The 20603-nt window shown below is 37.4% G+C and overlaps 1 protein-coding gene across 2 annotated transcripts in view; it reads left to right on the plus strand.

Moving 5' to 3' along the window:
• The window catches only part of ZRANB3 (zinc finger RANBP2-type containing 3), a 285634-nt gene that overhangs the window by 199215 nt on the left and 65816 nt on the right, over window positions 1-20603 (plus strand). For both annotated transcript variants that reach the window (XM_039229949.1, XM_039229948.1), the window contains 2 exons: window positions 4879-5050; window positions 6828-6944. In XM_039229949.1, the coding sequence (XP_039085880.1) occupies window positions 4879-5050; window positions 6828-6944 (289 nt within the window). The remainder of the gene's footprint in view (window positions 1-4878; window positions 5051-6827; window positions 6945-20603) is intronic.

Below are 20603 nucleotides of genomic sequence, written 5' to 3' on the forward strand. Positions count from 1 at the left end.
TTTTTTTAAAAATCTTCATGGGCCTTTGAAAATTCTTAGGCCTTGAGTGCTTAAAAGACCTCCAGCTCAAGATACTAAGCAATATGTCATCACCACAGGTACTCTTAGCTAATAAGATCCATAAACATGGGGCATCTGGGTGGCTCAGTCAGTTAAGTATTTGACTTTTGGTGTGGCTCAAGTCATGATCTCAGGGTTTGTGAATTTGAGCCCTGTATTGGGCTCTGTGCTGACAGTGCAGAGGCTGCTTGGGATTCTTTATTATATCTACCTCCCCACCCTTTCCCTCAAAAATAAATAAACTTTAAAAAAAAAAAAGAGAGATTCATAGACTTGGTGGGCTTTGGGAAGGTAATTTGGGGACTATGGAGGACACAGATTAATATAAGCAACCATCCATCACCATTCTTTTTAAATAAATAAACAACTTTTTTTTAAAGTTTATTTATTTTTTTTGAGAGAGAGCAGGGGAGGGGTAAAGAGACAAGGAGAGAGAGTCCCAAGCAGGCACTCTGCTGTCAGCATGGAGCCCGACACGGGGCTCAGTGTCACAAACTGTGGTATCATGACCTGAGATGAAATCAAGAGTCAGTCTCTTGACTAACTGAGCCACCCAGGTACCCCAAGTTTTTTTTTCCCTTCTGTTTTTCAGTTTGGAATTTTCTATTACCATATCCTGAAGTTTAGAGAGTCTCTTCTCACCCATGTCCAGTCTCTTAATGGGACCATCAAAGGCATTCTTCGTTTATGTTACATTGTTTATGGTTTTTAGCATTTCCTTTTTATTCTTTCTTAGAATTTCCACATTTCTGCATATATTATCCACCTATTCTTGCTTGTTTACCTTTCCCATTCATATCCTTATCACATTTATCATATTTTTTTAAATCCAGCATTTCTGACATATCTAACTCTGATTCTGATGCTTGTTCTGTCTCTTCAGACTGTTTTTTACCTTTCAATATGCCTTATAATATTTTTTTATTGACAGGCGGACATGATTAACCAAGCGAAAAGAACTTTAGTAAATGACTTCTAATAATGTAGTGGTATAAGTTGTGGAAGGAGGGGAAGCTTTCTTTAGTCTATTGGTCTCAATTTTTTGTTGAACTCCTGTGCCTGGACTGTGAAATAAACCAGTGCTTCTCAGTGGCCTTTTCCCACGTAGGCAGGAAAAGATGGCTACAGGGGAAGGAGTTAGGTATTTCTCTTCCAAAGCAGTCAGACTCTGATAAAATCCTATCAGGTTATGCTCTGGTAAAATACTGTTATTTGAATCAGGCTTCAGTGGTTGCACATCCAACTTCAGCTTAGGTCATGATCTCACAGCATAGCTTCGAGCCCCACATGGGGCACTGCACTAATAGTGCAGAATCTGCTTGGTATTCTCTCTCTCGTCCTCTCTCTGCCCCTCCCCACTCGCTATCTCTCTCTCTCTCTCTCTCTCAAAAATAAACATTAATGGGGCGCCTGGGTGGCTTAGTCGGTTAAGCGTCCGACTTTCGCTTGGGTCATGATCTCGCGGTTCGTGGGTTCGAGCCCCGCGTCGGGCTCTGTGCTGACTGCCAGCTCAGAGCCTGGAGCCTGTTTCAGTCTGTGACTCCCTCTCTCTCTGACCCTCCCCTGCTCATGCTGTCTCTCTCTCTCTCTCCTAGAAATAAAAAAAAAAAAAAAACGTAAAAAAAAAAAATAAAAAAATAAACATTAAAAAAAATTTTTAATGGCAAAGCGTTTGCATAAACATTTTTCTAAAAAAGGCCTGCGAATGGCCAAAAGCACATGACAGAAAAATGTTTGGCATCATTAATCATCAGGAAAATGTGAATCAAAACCTCCGTGAGCTACCATTTCATTTCCACTAGGATGGCTGGAATCAAAAAGTCAAATGATGAGTATTGGTACGGCTTTGGAAAAATTGGAGCCCTTGAATACAGTTGGTGGTAATGTAATCTGATACAGCTGCTTTGGAAAACAGTCTGACACTTCCTCAAATGATTATATGTAGTTGTACCATATGACTCAGCTTTTTAACACCTAGGTTTATATATCCAAGAGAAATGAAAAATATATGTCCACACAGATACTTGTACATGAATGTTTTCAGGAGCATTATTTATAAAAGCCAAATGTTGGAAACAACCAAAGTGTATGTCAACAGAGAAATGGGGTGGTAGGTCCATATAATGGAATATTATTCAGCCTTAAAAAAAATGAATATGTGTTACAGCTCAGGTGAACCTTGAAAACATTATGTAAGTAGTAAAGTGGGGGGGACAGTCACATGTATATAACTCTCTGTATATGAAAGTTTAGGGAAATTCTTTGAGATAGAAAATAGATTGTTTACTTAGGGCTAAAGAGGCAGGACAGTGGTTAAGGGAGTGATAGCTAAAGATTATGGGGTTCCTCCTTGAGATGGTGAGAACATTCTAACATTTACCGTGGTGATGGTTGCTCATAACTAAGAGGATATGAAAAATCTTTGAATTGTATACTTTAAATTATTGAATTGTATGGCATTTAAATTATATCTCAGTAAAGCTGCTTAAAGAAAAGAACAGGCTATTCTAAAAGCCTATGTATTTACCATCAAATTTAGCAGAAAGAGACTAGACACTTATAGGTGGCATATATTTTAGCCTCCCCTCCCCATGTCATTTCCCCTTTGCACCCCAAACTTAAGACAGGATGTTCAGAAGCATGTGGTCTTGCCAACACTCTAAAGAGTGCTGTTTCTAGCAGTCTGACTTCAGCCTAAAAAGAAAGAGTGTTGGGAGAAAGGATTTCTCTCAACCATAGCTCATACTAAGCACGGGGCTTGTAATCAATCAATGGTAAAGTACTCAGGAGGCAGCTGGCCACAAAAGCTTCTCTTCATAGTGCATCCCTTCCTGGAGGAGTGAGGAAACCTTTTGTCACAAGCCTGTTACAAGTACAGTGGCATCTGAAATCAGATTGTTCTGACTTCTAAACAGAGTTGCCCTTTCAGAGCACAAGTATTGGTGCTCCAAATGAGGCAAGTGAGGCCCATGTGGTTGGCCTGTGTGAAGACATCTGTGTGCTGTCCGTGCCATTGTGAAACATTTGTGCCGGAAGACCTCCACCTAGCGTGTTGTATACCTGTACCCTGTATTGCATAGATGGAGAGTGTGTGGAAGAATTCATTTTAATTGTAAACATTTCATTCTCAAAAAACAAAAGATCCAACCTCTTTTTCCCATTGTTGGTAGTTCTGAACATTAGATTTTTTTTTTTTAACCAGGAGGTCAAGATGTACCAAATTATATGACTGTGGTTAGAAAAAATGGTGACATAATTGGGTATTGGCAAGTTATTCTTCCATTTTCATTAGTATGTAAATTTTCATATGAATTTGTGGACATAAGACATTAAAGGAAGTCAAATTTCAATAAAATAATTTATAGCAATTATAAATAAATCTAGTATTTTTTTTTACAATGCCAACACTTAGTTGGTTTTTTTTTTTTTAATAACAAGTGACTTTCAGGGGTTTCTGGGTAGCTCAGTTGCTTAAGCCTCCGACTCTTGATTTTGGCTCAGGTCATGATCTCACAGGTTGTGAGATCCAGCTCTACATTGAATCTCCTCTACCCAGTGTGGAGCCTGCTTAAGATTCTCTCTCTCCCTCTCTGTCTGCCCTTCCCCCCCCAAAAAAAAATAAAAAAAATAATAAATAAGTTAATTTCTTATTAATCACCAAATATTATCTATTATTTCATCATACAGTAGTTACATCCACTCTACTTTTCTAGTTGATTCTACATGCAAATGCATGTTTTTAATGTTGTCTTACTATTCTTGTATATTTGTTATCAAAATACATTTAATTAAAAAAATTAAGTTAACAAGTTTCAAGTTCCTAAAATTGACACTATTGTCCTAAAACACCAAAATCCCATTAAAATGGATAGTCATTTAATTATTAGTATCAGTAATCATGATACAACCTAACAGGAGTTTTTCTGTTGTTAATTATTTTCTACCAGCTATCTTCAGTAGTACGGGCCCTAGAAGATGATTGGGAATTTTGTGGGAAGGTTATTAAGTTGTCATAATGATAGGGGGATATTATTAGGCCAGCTCTCTTGATGCCTAAGTTCAATAGATCCAGTAGATTCCAGCTCTTGTCTTTACACCTGCCCTCAGTGCTTGGTGCTTCCAACTTCTGATCTCAAAGGTCTAGAGGACGTGTTCACTTTTGCAAGCACTTTAAGTGTGGTTTCCTTGCTTTTGCCAAATTTTGACAGACCATTGATCTGTCAGCATTGACTTAGAAATATGTGTTGAGATTTTTTTTAGCTGATGATGTTTTCTCTCCTCTTCTCTCTTTCACAGTGGGTGTGTGTCCTTTTTTTTTTTTTTTTTAATTTCCTTTACTTTCTGTTCAGTGGTTTCAAAGGAAGAAGAGATCACCAAGTGATGAATCTTCTATGCTTAACAGCTCAGTGGGAAATACCTTCTCTTAGAGATTATGGCTATTTTAGGTGGTTTGGTTGTTATGTAGACTAGCTGGTATACTGGCACTTAGTGCCTACTTGGGACTAGATCTGCTCATCACACTGCCATTTGTGAGCCCACCCAAAATTCCAGTGGTACCTACAGTTACCCACTCATTCTAGTCTTGCATTAACTCAGCATAAACAGTATGTTAGACAATTAACATTTTCTGTGGCTGAGAGTAATGCGTAATCTTATTCATGACTGTTTCTCAAGGTGAGCTTTTGGAACCTAATTTGCATTCAGAAATAACAGTAAAAACAGTGTCATGGCTCCTTATTATTAAAAGGAAAAACACACTGGATAAATTGTTTTCCTGTTCTAATAGCTTTGCAACATAACTTTTCTGCACATTAACAGATTTTTTGGTAAAAGGCCTCAGTGGGATTGTAGAGGAGCATCAAATCTGAGTGAACTTCATCACCTATTAAGTGACATAATGATCAGAAGATTGAAGACTGACGTTTTAACCCAGCTGCCCCCTAAAGTCAGACAGCGTATTCCCTTTGATCTTCCATCAGCAGCTGCCAAGGTAAGAACATGTGTTTGATTAGAAGTTTTTTTTCTTTTTAAATTTTATTTATTTATCTATTTTGAGAGAGAGGGTGTGTGAGCAACGGAGGGACAGAGAGAGAGAGCGAAAGAGAGACAATCCAAGCAGGTTCTACGCTGTCCGTGGAGAGCCTGATGAGAGGCTTGAACTCACGATCTATGAGATCATGACCTGAGTTGAAACCTAAGAGTTGGACACTTAACCAACTGGCACACTCAGGTGTCCCAATTTGAAGTCTTACTTTAAGTCATTTTAAATTACACTATGAAGGATTGTACATATTGATATTTCATAGAAGGAAAAATCTGCTTTCTTAAAACAGGTTTAATTAATAGAACATATGAACTGACTTTGTATCATTTTAAGAAGAGAATAGGAGATATTTAACTTCAGTCATCAACTAATGGAAAAGATTCAGTATCCTCCTGATTGAAAAAAAATTCTGCTCACTATAGAAAAAAAGAACCACTTCAACTGCAACAAAGATTTAATATTAAGAATTCTAAGAGTCTATAGGGTGTAAAGCCCAATAATTAGGAAGGGAAGTTGTGTTTCTTGCTCTAGGCTTTTTTTTCAAGTATGAGCTGTCTTCTAGAGTAAATTGGAGGTAGGCTTCTTCTTGAAATCTTAAGACTCTGTGATCATGTTGGAAGATGTGAAGCTCCTTAGAAATCCTGACCTACATTTACTTTTAGAGAACACAGTGCTTATATATTCTCTGAAATTGCTTTAAATCTGGATGAGACTTTGTTGACAAAGACATTTATTGCATTGTTTTATCTTGAAAGTTTAAGGTAGACATTTTGTAAACATTGAACAATATGTTATTGGTAAAATAAAATGATCCGATTTTCTTTATCCATTATGTTAGCATTAGAAAGAAAAAGAGGGGCACCTGTGTGACTCAGTCAGTTAGGCATCACACTCTTACTTTCAGCTCAGCTAATGATCTCATGGCTCTTGAGATAGAGAGCCATGTGCACTATCAGCACAGAGCCTACTAGGGGCTTTGTCTCTCTCCTTTCTCTCTGCCCCTCCGCTCCTTGCACACACACTCATTCTCTCAAAATAAATAAATAGATACTAAAAACTAAAAAAAAAAAAAAAAGAGTCAGTATATGACTATATTACATTTTTATTTAGCTAATATTCCTCAAGTCTTTATGCTTATTTACATGAAATCATATTTCTTTATCAAAGTACCTGCTACCATATACATTTTCACTGTTTTCCTTTCTTATGTATGAAGACTTTTATTTTTACTTCACAAAATGTTTTTTATTATGGGGAAGCTTTCATTGTTCGATTTATGGTGTTAGCAAAGGGCTTAACTTTCACCTACAGCTTTTCATTGGTTTCTGTCATCGGCGTGAACATGTGACTGACCTGAATCCAGATTGATGTTTTAAAAAAAAGGTTTTTATAATGTTTATTTATTTTTGAGAGACAGAGCACGAGCAGGAGAGGGGTAGAGAGAGAGGGAGATACAGAATCCTTAGCTGTCAGCATAGAGCCGAACACAGGGCTCAAACCCACAAACTGTGAGATCATGACCTGAGCTGAAGTTGGTCTGACTGAGCCACCCAGGTGCCCCATATTGATGTTTTTAAATGAACACATTGGCATCTTTGGGAATTTTCTTTTTATATCTTTCCAAAGAAAAAACAAAAAGAGTAGGACATGATACATTATTTAATTGATTGTTCTTCTGTTCTTTATGTTGTATTTCTAAACATTTTTATTTTCTCCCACACAGGAATTGAATACCAGCTTTGAGGAGTGGGAAAAATTAATGAGAGCTCCAAATTCAGGTGCCACTGAGACTGTCATGGGATTGATTACTCGCATGTTTAAACAAACTGCTATTGCCAAGGTATTCATTGCTGGGACATCATGTGTTTGTCTTGATACAAATTATTTAATGTATTTTAATGCTTTTATTTCACCAGCTTATTTGCATACTACAGCATGTCATTGCCATTTAATTTTTTTAACTCTCTTTTATGGAAAAATCAGACACATTCAACATAAACAGTGGTATAAAGAACACCATTATATCAGTCCATATACTGATCCATTCTAATATATGAGTACACTTTGATGAGAGATAATAAGCTTTACACTTCCTCATTTAAATGTGTTTTTTTTGTTGTTTTTTCATTTTTATTTCTGAGACAGAGAGAGAGAGCATGAGCAGGGGAGGGTCAAAGAGAGAGGGAGACACAGAATCTGAAGCAGGCTCCAGGCTCTGAGCTAGCTGTTAGCACAGAGCCCGACGTGGGGCTCGAAACCACGAACTGCGAGATCATGATGGAAGTCAGACACTTAACCGACTGAGCCACTCAGGCACCCCTACACTTCTTCATTTGAAGGACATGCATATATTCATCTTTCTCATCAGATTTTTCTGTGGCTTTTGCTACATAATTGCTACAAATAATGTTTTTTTTTTAATTTAAGTCAATCATTTTTAATTGGTATTATGTTTCTTGTTCCCTACAGAGATGGATGTGCTCATATTCTATTTGTCTAAAAGTGCAAATTAGAGGTGTTAGAGTTTTTAAATCTCAGTATGAATATAAAGTAGATTCATCACACATTGTTGTTTTTACTAGCATGGTAGAACTTAGACATGCTAATGAGTGTCATTCCTTTCTATTTCTGAGATTTTTTTAGAAGATTATTTTTAAGTAAGGTATATTCAGGTACAATTTACATTCTGTGAAATTTATCCTTTTAAAATGTATAGCCTGAGGAGGTTTGGCCAATACATAGAGTCAGCCACCAGTACAATCAAGATAGAGTATTTCCATTACCACAAAAAGTTCCCTCATGCACCTTTGCAGTCCTTTCCCTCACATCCACCCTCTGTGCCTCAGTATTCACACATCTGCTTTCTATCTCTGTAGTTTTGCACTTTCCTGAATGTTACAAAAACAGAATCATATAGTATATAGTCTTGTGTCTGGCTTCTTTAACTTAGCAGAAAGCTTCTGAATATGATCCATGTTTTTGCCTATGTCATATTTTTTTCATTTTTACTTCTGAGTAATATTCTCTCACCAGTTAATGGCCATTTGGTGGTATCTTATCAGTCTTGGCCACTGTGAGTAAAACTGCTATGATCCTTCACATGCAGTTCTTTATATAGACAGATGTTCATTTCTTTTGAGTAAATAACCAGGAATAGAACTGTTGGGTCATATGGAAATCACAGTTTAAATTTTATAAAAAGCCCGATAAGTTTTAGAATTATCTTGTTAGGTATGTATAATTTTTTTGGAATTGTTTTGAATCTATGAATTCATTTGGAAGAATTGACTTCTTAGTACTATTAAATTTCCTGATCCATGGAAACAGTGTCTAATTACTCCCAGCCTTGTTTTCTAGTTTCAGTGAATACATTTTAGATTTATACAAGTAGATTTATTCTAGTGATTTCATGTTTTTTATGCACTTGTAAACAGTATTTTCTAATTTAAATTTCTACTTTTTATTGCTAAATATAGAATTATTGTCTATTTTTGTTTATTGAACTTTTATCCTTTGACATTGCTGAGCTCACTTATTAATGCTTATGGATATTTGATAAATCCCTTGGGATTTTTAACATAGAACATCATTTTGTCTGTACATAAAGGAATGCAAATACAATTTTGTTTTTGGGGTTTTTTTTGTTTTTTTAAATGTTTTATTTATTTCTGAGGGAGAGAGACAGCATGAGCAGGGAAGGGTCAGAGAGAGAGGGAGACACAGAATCCAAAGCAGGCTCCATGCTCTGAGCTAGCTGTCAGCACAGAGCCCGACAGGGCTCGAACCCACAAACGGTGAGATCATGGCCTGAGCCGATGTCGGACGCTTAACCGACTGAGCCACCCAGGCACCCCGCATATACAATTTTGAATAGAAGTGATAGGACTGAACAACTTTGCCTTGCTGTCATCCATAGGGGGAAAGCATTCAGCCTTTCACCATTAATTATGGTGTTATCTTTAAGTTTTTCACAGATAGGCTTTCTCAGGTTCAGAAAACTTTCTTCTTTTATTGAGTTTGTTGAAAGGAAAGATGAAACATGAAAATGTATTACCTGGCAGAGCAAGGTTAGGATTAGGGTAGTTACCACAAAAGTAGATAAAAAGAAAATGGCTAAAATTTTAAGAAAATTATAAAGACTGATCATGAGCTATCATGGCTATTCAGAATAACAGGGGGCTTGACACAGCAAGTCCATACTCACTCAGAAGCTTTATTTCCACTGCCCTCTACCAGGTACTGATTAGGTCATAGACACCCCCATTAGTGGAACACTAAGCACAGTACCTATTTCCAGAACCTTATATTAAGCAAAATTGCTTCTGCGTGCCAGTTTATAACTAAAGCTATCTACCCATACAGGCTAGGCAGAAAACCCTGTTGAAGTCAAGATCTTGCAGTGTTATAAGACAGAGATCCATTATAGCAAGGAGAGTCAGAAACTCCAGGAAAGTCCCACCTTTAAGGCACAGCTGGATCAAGGGGCCTACCTTACATTGAGTTGCCCCCTACCTAGAATTTAACACTGAGAAACCATAAAGATCAGTCCTTCAAGGGAGAGAGACATGTGTCTACAGTGTAGGCATGTAGGGACAACTGGAGGCTAAGAGTGCAGCTGGAATACCTATAAAAAAACAAAAACAAACAAACAAAAAAAAACCTTGGCACACACAAGGTAGAAGTGTCCCATTGCTGGGGGAGTTCAAAGTTTGTTGTGTATTGAAGGTAAATGTAACAAAAAGAGAACCTAAATAAAACTCAATACTGACTAGATTGTCTCACTCCTTCCCACACTATCATCCTGTCCCCCTCCCCAGAAAAAAGCCCATTTCTGGATATAAGTTCTGTTATTCTACACATAATTTCTAGCACGTAATAGAAATTATGAAATAAACAAAAGCAATTTAAAAAAAAAAACTAATCCATTTTCAAGAGATAAAGCAAATAATAAAGCCAAATTGATAAATGACCTAGACTGTAGAGCTATTAGACTATGTCTTTCAGTAAGCAATGAATAATATGTTAAATGATCTAGTAGCAAATGTAAACAATATACATGAAAAGGTGGGGAATTTCAGGAGAAATATGAATATTTTATTTTTAAACCTTTTGAGAGGGAGAGCATCACGTGCGATCAGGGGAAGGGGAGGGGAGGAGAGAGAGACATTCTTAAGCCATCTCCACACTCAACATGGAGCCTAATGTAGGGCTCGATCTTAGGACCATGAGATCATGACCTGAGCCAAGATCAAGAGTCAGACGCTCAACTGACTGAGTCTCCAGGTGCCCTAGCAATATGAACATTTTAAAGACAGTAAAATGGAAGTGCTAGAAATAAAAAAACAGAATCTAAGAAAAAGAAAATTATTTCAGTCCATTTATAAACCAATATAGGAGATAAAATGTAATGAAAAAAAATCTTAATTTCCTGGATATTTATCCTAGAGAAATGAAAACTTTGGTTTACACACACTCCTTTATAAGTCCAAATGTCCTTCAAACAAATTGTAATATATCCATACAATAGACTACTCAATTAAAAGGAATTGAACTATTGGAGTGTGTGGGTGGCTCAGTTGGTTAAGGGTCCAAGTCTTGATTTTGGCTTAGGTCATGATCTTGAGGTTTGTGACTTCAAGCCTTGCATCAGGCTTGGTGCTGATGGTGTGGAGCCTGCTTGGGATTCTCTTTCTCTCCTCTCTCTCTCCCTCTCTTGCTCTCTCTCTCTCTCAAAAATAAAACTTAAAAACAAAAAAGGAATGAACTATTGATAAACACAACTGGATGAATCTAGAGGCATTATACTGATTGAAAGAAGCCAGTCTCAGAAGTTTTTATATGTCATGACACCATTTTTATAACATTTTCAAAATAGTGGAATTGTGGTGATAGAAAATATTATTATACCAATGCCATCTTCCTAGTCCTGATATTGTACTATGGTTATATAAGAAATTATCATTCAGGAAACTAGGTTAAGGTTACACAGAAACTATATATTTATTGCAACCTCTGGCATGTCTAAAATTATTTCAAAATAAAACATTTCAAATCATACAGATAGTAGACACAATAATCTAATGACCAAAAAAAAAAAATCTAAGTTAATCCAAAAGAAGGCAGAAAAGAAAGGAAAAGAGCAGCTGGGTCAGTCTAACAACTAACTAGATATTGGGTTTTAAACTAGTTTTATCAATAAATATATTAAATGTAAATGATCTAAACCCACCAAGTAAATGGTAGGAAATGTCACATTGCATAAATCATGATACCTGCAAAAAAGTTATTTTTACATATGAAGGCTAAAGGTTAAAAATAAATGGGTGAAAAAAAAGTTGTATCATACAAACAATAGTCAAAGGAAAACTGAAGTGAAATACTGTAGTATCAGATAATATAGACTTTAGAACAAAGATTATTACCAGAATTAAAGAGGAAATTGATAGGTCACTAAGATGACAACATAGGTTGTTCCTGAATTTGTTACTCGTCACAAGTACAATAACTAACAAGCATTCAAGAAGAAGATACCCCTAAGAGAATCTTAGCACACAAGGGTAAGGCTGAAACCACCCCCCTCTATACCCTAAAGACCAAGACAGACCACATTAGAAGGGTAAGAAAAGTGGCTGCACATTGACTGCATACCCATCCCCATAGGCTATTGCAGCACCATTCAGGGATATAACCCCCTGAGCTTTTGGCTCCTCCAGCAGGAAAAGAAAATCCATGAGGAATAACCAGTGCCAGCAGCACCACCTTACCCCCCACCCCAGTATTGTGAGTTACCCTGCCAGAGCCACTACTTTGATCTTTATCCATGCAGATTGCAGGGAAGTTTGTGAGGCTCAGTCACTGGGAATTTGACAGTAACAGATAAACAGGGAGGAACTTGGAATAACCGGGACCTAAGTCTTGGTGCACTCAATTTGTACCTGCTGCATCCATGTTATTTTCCCAGTGGGTGACTTTGCTCATCTGCAAAACCAGGTCAGTGGCATACTCTGACCAAGGAGCACAGCAGGGTACAGATCTGTGTGATTCAGATCCTCATGTGAGGATTTTTGCTCACCCTAGAGCCCAGGTTGCCCCTGCTCAGGCAGGGAGGTTAGTCATAGCCCCACTCTCTGTAGACAATGTCTCCTGGCCACATCTGACCAGAAGGCGGGTGAAAACATCAGGAAGCTGTGCAGCATAGCAACACTCAAGCCAAGGGACAAGTTGGCCAAGCTGATTGCCTCCAGAGCAAAGCCAGTTCCAGGCATGAGGAGTCCTGTGCTAAGCACTGGCAGGGGCCTTAATTCATATCTAAGGCTGACTGTATCTCCCAAACCCTCCCAAACAGAGAGCCTCTTCAGGAAATTGAGAGTTGCCTGGAGCAGCCACTCTCCTCCCAGCTGAGGCAAGGGTGAGACATAACTGTACCTACCCACTCTGGTTCCTGGCCTCATCTCACCAGAAGGGCTAGTAAGAACACCTGGAAGCTATGTAGCCCCCAGCACCTGAGCCAAGGGAAGGGCAGACAGAGTTGATAGTTTGTAGAGCAAAGCCAGGCACCTGTTCAGCTAGGGATTCTGAGGTAAGGAGCTTTACTAGCATTGTAGCTGCTTCTCCCACTGTGCTCAGACAGGAAACTAATTTGTAGCCCCACTCATTACTGAATGAGTAACTGGAGGTAGCCTCCAGTCTACCTGGTCAGGGGACCTTCCAGAGCATATGGTATCTGCGTAGCCCATCTAGTAGCCCTGCTTACAGTGCATTTGAGCAGAGAATACAGCCTATGGCTTTCCCCATCTGCGCAGCAAAACTAGTGGCTACAGCTGACCAGTATATACTCTTGCCTGATTTGAGTCCCCAAACCATAAACCTTACAATCCCTGGGTTCTGTCTTACTGCCCTTCCAGGGCAGGGAATCTAATTCATTACGCCATCTATAACCAAACATCACACCCAGACCTGACCATCTAGTAAGTCAGACCAGAGGATCCAGGCAACTATGGAGACCATTCTACAGCCTCACTTGGTATGGAACCAAGCCAGCAGTGCTCTCCAACTATTCTCAGCCAGTAGCACACCTCCTTATCCTCAACCTCAGAGCTCAAACAGTTGCCTTGCCACATTCATTTATAATAAAATCTCTCAGCAAACAAGGAATAGAAAGGGACTTTATCATCTGAATAAAAGGCATTTGTGAAAAACTTAGATTTAACATCATACTTCACGCTCAAAGACAGAATGCTATTCCCTTAAAATCTGGAACAATACAAGAGAGTCTGTCTCACCACTTCTGTCCAACATTGTTTGGTTCAACATTGTTCTTACAATTGTGTAATGAAACTAGAAAAACAAATATAAGGTACACAGATTGAAAGGGAAGAAGTACAATTGTCTGTGTTACAGACAACATGATTGTCTGCATGGAAAATCCAAGAATACTTCAAGCCACTAGAACTGAGTGAATTTATCAAGGTTGCAGGATTCATGTTCAAATACAGAAATCATTTGTAGTTTTATACACTAGGAATGAAATATTGGAACTGAAATTTTAAAAATACAGTTTACAATAACATCAATAAACATGACCTACTTTGGGATAAATTCAACAAAGTATAACTGAAAACTACAAAACATGGTCTAGAGAATATAAAGCAAACTTAAATAAATGGCAAGGTAGATCATGTTCATAAATTAGAAGATTCAGTATTTTTAAGATCCCCATTCTCTGTAAATTAACTTATATTTTCACTGCAGTGCTAATCAAAATCCCTGTAGTCTTTTGCAGAAATTAACTAACAAGCTGCATGTAAAATTTATGAGGCAGCACAAAGGACTTAACTTTAGCCAGATTAATCCTGAACAAAGTTGAAAGGCACACACGACATGATATAAATACTTAGAATAAAGTTACGGTAATTAAGACTTTGTGATATTGGCATAAAGATAGTTATTTAGATTTGCAAAGAGAGTCCAGAAATAGACCTTCATATAGATTGTCAATTGATGTTAAGGAAGGGGATAAGATAACTCAATAGGGAAATGATAGTCTTTTCAAAGAATACTATTGAGACAATTGAATATCCACAGGAGGGGAAATGAGCCTTCCATTGCACCATAGATAAAAAGTTACCTGAGGGGCACTTGAATGGCTCAGTCATTTAAGCATGGGACTCTTGATTTCAGCTCAGGTCATGATCTCAGGGTTTGTGAGATTGAGCTCTGTGTTGGGCTTTGCACCCACAGTGAGATCCTGCTTGGAATTCTCCTTCTACCTGTTTTGTTATGAAAATAAAAATGTAAAATACAGCTGGGAAGAAAATAAATATTTGCAGTACATTTCCCCTGCTCCATTTTGCCATGTTAAAATTTTTGGTTTGATCAGTGCTCATTGTTTACAATATAATGACTTTGTTAAACATTTCACAGTTGAGCTATAATTACGTTTCTTTTATTTGATAACTGTTGTTTTACTGAGATATAATAGCTGGTTTTTTTCTTGTTTTCTTGCTTGCTTAGCTTTCTCAGTACTTGATACTGAGTACAGAATGCTTGCTTAAGGAAAAAGGGTGTATATGAGAACCTTTTAGATAATTTCATATCTGTGGTGAAATACCCTAGTTGGATGTCAGAGAAGTGTCGGTAATCCGTAGAAAATTGGCACCTGATTCCTAGGATCCTTGAAAGAAAAAAAAAGATGAGGAAAAGTCAGTTTTCCCCAGACTAGAAATGTTCCCAAAGATTAATGGCAGCAGAAAACCAGTCCTTGCTACCCTAATCCCTGATATTTAGTCCTTTTTCATTCCTTCCCTGTTAGAATCTTTGCTCTCAACCAGCTGTGTAAACTGGAACTATGTATTTCTATTCCTGGGCTGCAGCCAGAAATAATTAATTCATGGCATTGCTGAGTTGGAATTCTTAATACATTTTCCCCAGCATTAGTGATATTCAACAGTCAGGGTCTGTGGTAACTGTAAATAATACAGTTTGTCTACACTATAGATGAAATATACTTTGGAGGAAGTAGCTAGTTTGAGACTACATGTAATAATGTTTCTCTGAGAAAATGTGTTTCAGAGTGATACCAAACCAGTTTATAAATGGACTTTTGGAACATAACAGATTATAAATTGGCTACTATGTTGTATGCATACTAGTGTTGAGACTTCGTTTTTTTGGCTATGTGTTTTCATGACTTATTCAACAGATATTTCAGTGCCTGCTGTCTAGCAAGGATCATGCTTGGTGATAGGAAGGCATGTTGAACAAGATGCAGTGTCTGTCTGTGAAGGAACTTGGCAGTCTGTTGGAGAAGACAGTAAAATAAATTTTCAATGATAGCCCAGTATATTTAGTGTTTAAATTAAAAACAAGATGTGTTGGGAGCACCTTGGAGAAGACCTGTAGCCCAGTCTCGAGAGATCAGAAAAGGTATCAGAAGGAATGAAGAAGTTCAGTTTAGCCAACTAGAATGGAGGGAAAGTGAAATCGAAGTGGGTGGGGATTGATAGAGTGTATGTCAAGACAAATGAATAGTTTGTGCAAACTCACAAACATTAACCAGAAATGGCATATTTAGGGAATCAAAAGTAGGTCATCATAGCTAAAGCATGAAGTATCAGGAAGGATTTCTGAGACTAGGCTGGAGATCAGAGAGAGCAGTGACCCTGTCATTAAAGTCACAGTTCATAGTTTATAGTTCATCCTAAGGGTTCTAAGCAATGAGATATAGAGTAAAATAGAGTAAAATGATTGGATTTGTGCCTTGGGAAAGGAACTGTAGCTATGTGGAGAATGCACTGGAAGGGACAAGCTTGTAAGCAGAGAATCCAGTTGGGATGTCACACTGGAAGTCCAGGCTGACAGTAGTGACACTGAACAAAGGAAATTAAGGTAAAATAATGTTACTGGTAAAGTCAATTTAGTTAAGGATCCCAAATAATTGCAATTACTTTGCTTCTTCTATATCATTATTTTTATTACTTTGTAATAGTTGTTGAGAATACAATAGATTAAAATGAACAAATTCTTTAGATTTAGGATCAGTGTAGTATTCTCCTAGGAAAAAAGGACAGTTATAAGTGGTATGGTGAGGCCAACTCTCAGTGTTTTTCTGGTACATTGCAACATCTCATTTTCAGAGAAAACCTTTTAAGAGAAATGCCAGTACCTTTTCTATGAAAAAGATTTAAACCAACCCATAATTTAAAGTTTGTCACTTTGGGGATGACAGCACTCCTTAGTGCCTTAAAAACTTTTTAGAAGGCAAACTGCTCTAAACACATTTCCATTATGCACAGAGTGCATTTCCTCTTTGCTGTTTTACCTCAGCAGCTTCACACAGGTGGGATCCTATTTATAATATGCAGTGATGTATAATGAGGCCACTGCAATATTCCCTGCTGCACAGGGATCAGAGTTTTGTGAGACTGAAGAGAACCTTGTCCTGTGCCAGTTCTTTTGTGTAGGAAAGGGAACCAGGCACATTTTGCCTCCTGTTCATTAGTAAGGATATTGTCAGTAATAATAAAGTGCAAATAAAACAGTCATGTTATCCTTGTAGAGGAGGAAAGAGAGAGTATATTAGCTCTATGGCCATGTGGTATGGAGGACTTTAATAAAGGTGGAGAAATATCCATTTGAGAAGGAAGAGTCGTGCAGGGGTTTTGAGGTGGCAGGAATGGTTAAATTTGGAATCACAGATGGGGAGATTGGCCTTGGAGAAGAGAAGAAATACCTCTCATTACAAAAGGAAAGGAAATGAGGATGAATGAAAGCAACAAAAGGAAAAAAAATGTTGACATGATGAATTCTTTTTTCTATGTGCAGTGGGATATTTGAAAACCAAAAGGCATAGGTTGTGATTTCGAAGAAAATAGTAAAGGTTGAAGTGGTTTTTGCAGGTGGTTGGGGAAATACAGCAATAATAAGAGCCAGTACTTCTACCATGCATACAATGGGCCAAGCACTACTCCATACATATTTTGTGCACTAAGTCATTTAACTCCCACCACTGCTCCATGAGGAGTAGGTTACCCTTTACCCCTTCTATAGATGGAGAAACTAAAGCACAGAGTTCAAGCGACGCGCTCAAGGACTCAGATTGTAAAGGAAGGAAGGGAGGGAGGGAGGGAGGGAAAGGAAGACTAGAAAGAATGGTTGGATGAAATGATTGCTATATTATATCTTGTTCCAAAAAGTTTTATGGAAAAGCTTAGGATCCCAGGTTCTTTTTTAAATTTTTATTGGTTAAAGTATTAAATTGGGTTGCCCTCTTTTCCTGGTATTATAGCCCTTCTGCTTCACTGTGAAATGGGCTGCTTGTAGAACTCAGTTTTAAAAGATTAGATGTATTAAAAGTACTAGCTTTCTATCTACAGATATATTCTTAAAGGATAAAAGTTGTAGGTTATAAAGTCAATGTACAGAAATCTGTTGCATTCCTATACACTAATAATGAAGCAACATAAAGTGAAATTAAGAAAACAATCTCACACTTACACCAAAAACAATAAAATATCTGGGAATAAGCTTAACCAAAGAGGTGAGGGGCTCCTGGGTGGCTCAGTCGGTTAAGCGTCTGACTTCAGCTCAGGTCATGATCTCACGATTTGTGAGTTTGAGCCCCGCGTCGGGCTATGTGCTGACAGATAGCTCAGAGCGTGGAGCCTGTCTTTGGATTCTGTATCTCCCTCTCTCTCTCTCTGACCCTTCCCTGCTCATGCTGTCTCTATCTCTCTCTCAAAAATAAATTAAAAACATTAAAAAAATAAAAGAGGCTAAAGACTTGTATTCTGAAAACTATAAAACACTAATGAAAGAGATTCAGGACCACTCCAGGAAACAGACATTACATGCTCATGGGTTGGAAGAACAAATATTGTTAAAATGTCTATACTACCCAAAGCCACTACAGATTTAATGCAGTCCCCCTCAAGTACCAATAGCACTGTCACAGAACTGTAACAAACAGTCCTAAAATTTGTACAGAACCACAAAAGACCTTGAATAACCAAAGCAGTCTTGAAAAATAAAAACAAAAGTGGAGGTATCACAATCTCAGACTTCAAGTTATATTACAAAGCAGTAGTAATCAAAACAGTATGGTACTGGTATAAAAATAGACACATAGATCAGTGGAATGAAACAGAAAACCCAGAAATAAACCCACAATTATGTGGTCAGTTAATCTTCTGCAAAGGAGGAATGAATAAACAAACAGGAAAAAGATAATCTCTTCAGCAAATCGTGTTGGGCAAACTGAATAGCTACATGTAAAAGAATGAAATAGGACCAGTTTCTTACACAATATGCAAAAACAAACTCAAAAGGAGCCTAAATGTGAGACCTTTAACCATAAAAGTCCTTGAACTGATATCAGTCTTAGCAACTTTTTCCCAGATATGTCTCCTGAGGCAAGGGGAAGCAAAGGAAACCGTAAACAAAACTCAAAGGCAGTCTACTGAATGGGAGAAGATATTTGTAAATGACACATACAATAAAGGATTACTATCCAAAATATATAAAGAACTGATACAACTCAATACCCAAAAAACTAATAATCCAATTAAAAATGAGCAAAAGACACGTATAGACATTTCTGCAAAGAAGACATACAGATGGCCAACAGACACATGAAAAGATGCTCAACATCACTCAAAATCAGGGAAATGCACCTGTTAAAACGGCTAAAATAAAAAACACAAGAAACAAGTGTTGGTGAGGATGTAGAGAAAAAGAAAACCTTTTGTACTGTTGGTAGGAATACAAACTGGTACAGCCCCTCTGGACAACAGTATGTAGGTTTCTCTTAAAAAGTTAAAAATAGAATTATCCTGTGATCTAGTAATCACACTACTGGGTATTTACCCCCAAAAATACAAAAACACTAATTCAATCACCCCTGTGTTTATTGAAGCATTATTTACAATAGTCATATTATGGAAGCAGCCCGAATGTCCATCAACAGATGAATGAATAAAGAAGATGTGGTATACAGATGCACATAAGAATATTATTCAACCGTAAAAAGAGTGAAACCTTGCCATTTGCAATGACATGGATAGAGAGACATGGATACTAGAGAGTATAATGCTAAGTGATATAAGTCATTCAGAGAAAGAAAATTACCATATGATCTCACCCATATGTGGAATTTAAGAAATGAAAAAACAAGCAGAGGAAAAAAAAAGAGAGATAAACCAAGAAACAGACTCTTGACTATAGTGAACAAATTGATGGTTAGCAGAGGGGAGGTGGGTGGAGGGATGAGGGACATTTGGAATGGAGATTAAAGAATACACTCATGAAAAAAATTAAATGAAATGATAGGGAAAAAAAGGAACATGCCTAGAAATAAGAAAACATTTCCATTAGTTCATTGAAACCTTCTTTGGAAGTAAAACTATTATTTTTTTGGCATGAGGCTCAGTGAAAATGTCCAAAATGAAACTACCATTCTTCTCCTGAAGGCTATCTTCTAATGATTTGAAAGTATTTACCACAGATTTGAAAATACTTTTTTCAGGCTGATAAAGAGGTTTCTAAATTAAGAGCCATGGGCCAGGGAAAAGGATAGCAGAAGACACATTTCTAGCCTTTCTTTTCTGGTGGTCTGTGGGGCTGGACAGTGTGGATTGGGGGTGAATAAGCAATACATATTCTTTTACTTTCATACTTTCCTCTTACAAGATAATTTTAAAGAATAAAAGTTAAACCAATAATCACAGATAAATTAATAAATACTATGAGGTGAACAAGATAAATGTATAAAAACAAAAGAAGCAGAGAGGATATCAACTGATGAATGGGCAAATAAAGTGCGATATATTCATACAATGGAATGTTATTTGGCGATAAAATGAAGTTAAATCCTGATACATGCAGCAACATGGATTGAAAACCTTATACTAATAAGGAAGCCAGTCATAAAAGATTACATTGTATTATTCATTTATGTGAAATGTCCAAAATACTCCAATTCATAGAGACAGAAAGTAGATTAGTGTTTGTCTAGAGCTAGGGGGTGAAACAGAAACCATTATGGGAGTATCAGGGCTCAGAGATGAAGAGTTTCTTTTTAGGATAATGAAAATATTCTAAAACTGACTATAGTAATGTGTGCATATCTCTGTGGATAAAACTAAAAGCCATTGAACTATACACTTCAAGTGAGTGAAGTTAATGGTATATGAAATATGTCCCAATAAAGGCCTTGTGGGGTTTTTGTGTTTTGTTTAAAGAACCCAGCTTCATGGCGCACCTGGATGGCTCAGTCAGTTGAGCATCCCACTTTGGCTTAGGTCATGATCTCACGGTTCCTGTGTTAGAGCCCCACATCGGGCTCTGTGCTGACAGCTCAGAGCCTGGAGCCTGCTTCAGATTCTGTGTCTCCCTCTCTCTCTGACCCTTCTCTACTCACACTGTTTCTGTCTCTCTCAGAAATAAATAAAAACATTTTTAAAAATTAAAAAAAAAAAAAAAAAAGGTTGGGCTGAAGATGAAG

Source organism: Hyaena hyaena, unplaced genomic scaffold (genome assembly GCF_003009895.1).
Source record: "Hyaena hyaena isolate Hyena2069 unplaced genomic scaffold, ASM300989v1 scaffold_41, whole genome shotgun sequence".
Taxonomy (NCBI): Eukaryota; Metazoa; Chordata; class Mammalia; order Carnivora; family Hyaenidae; genus Hyaena; species Hyaena hyaena.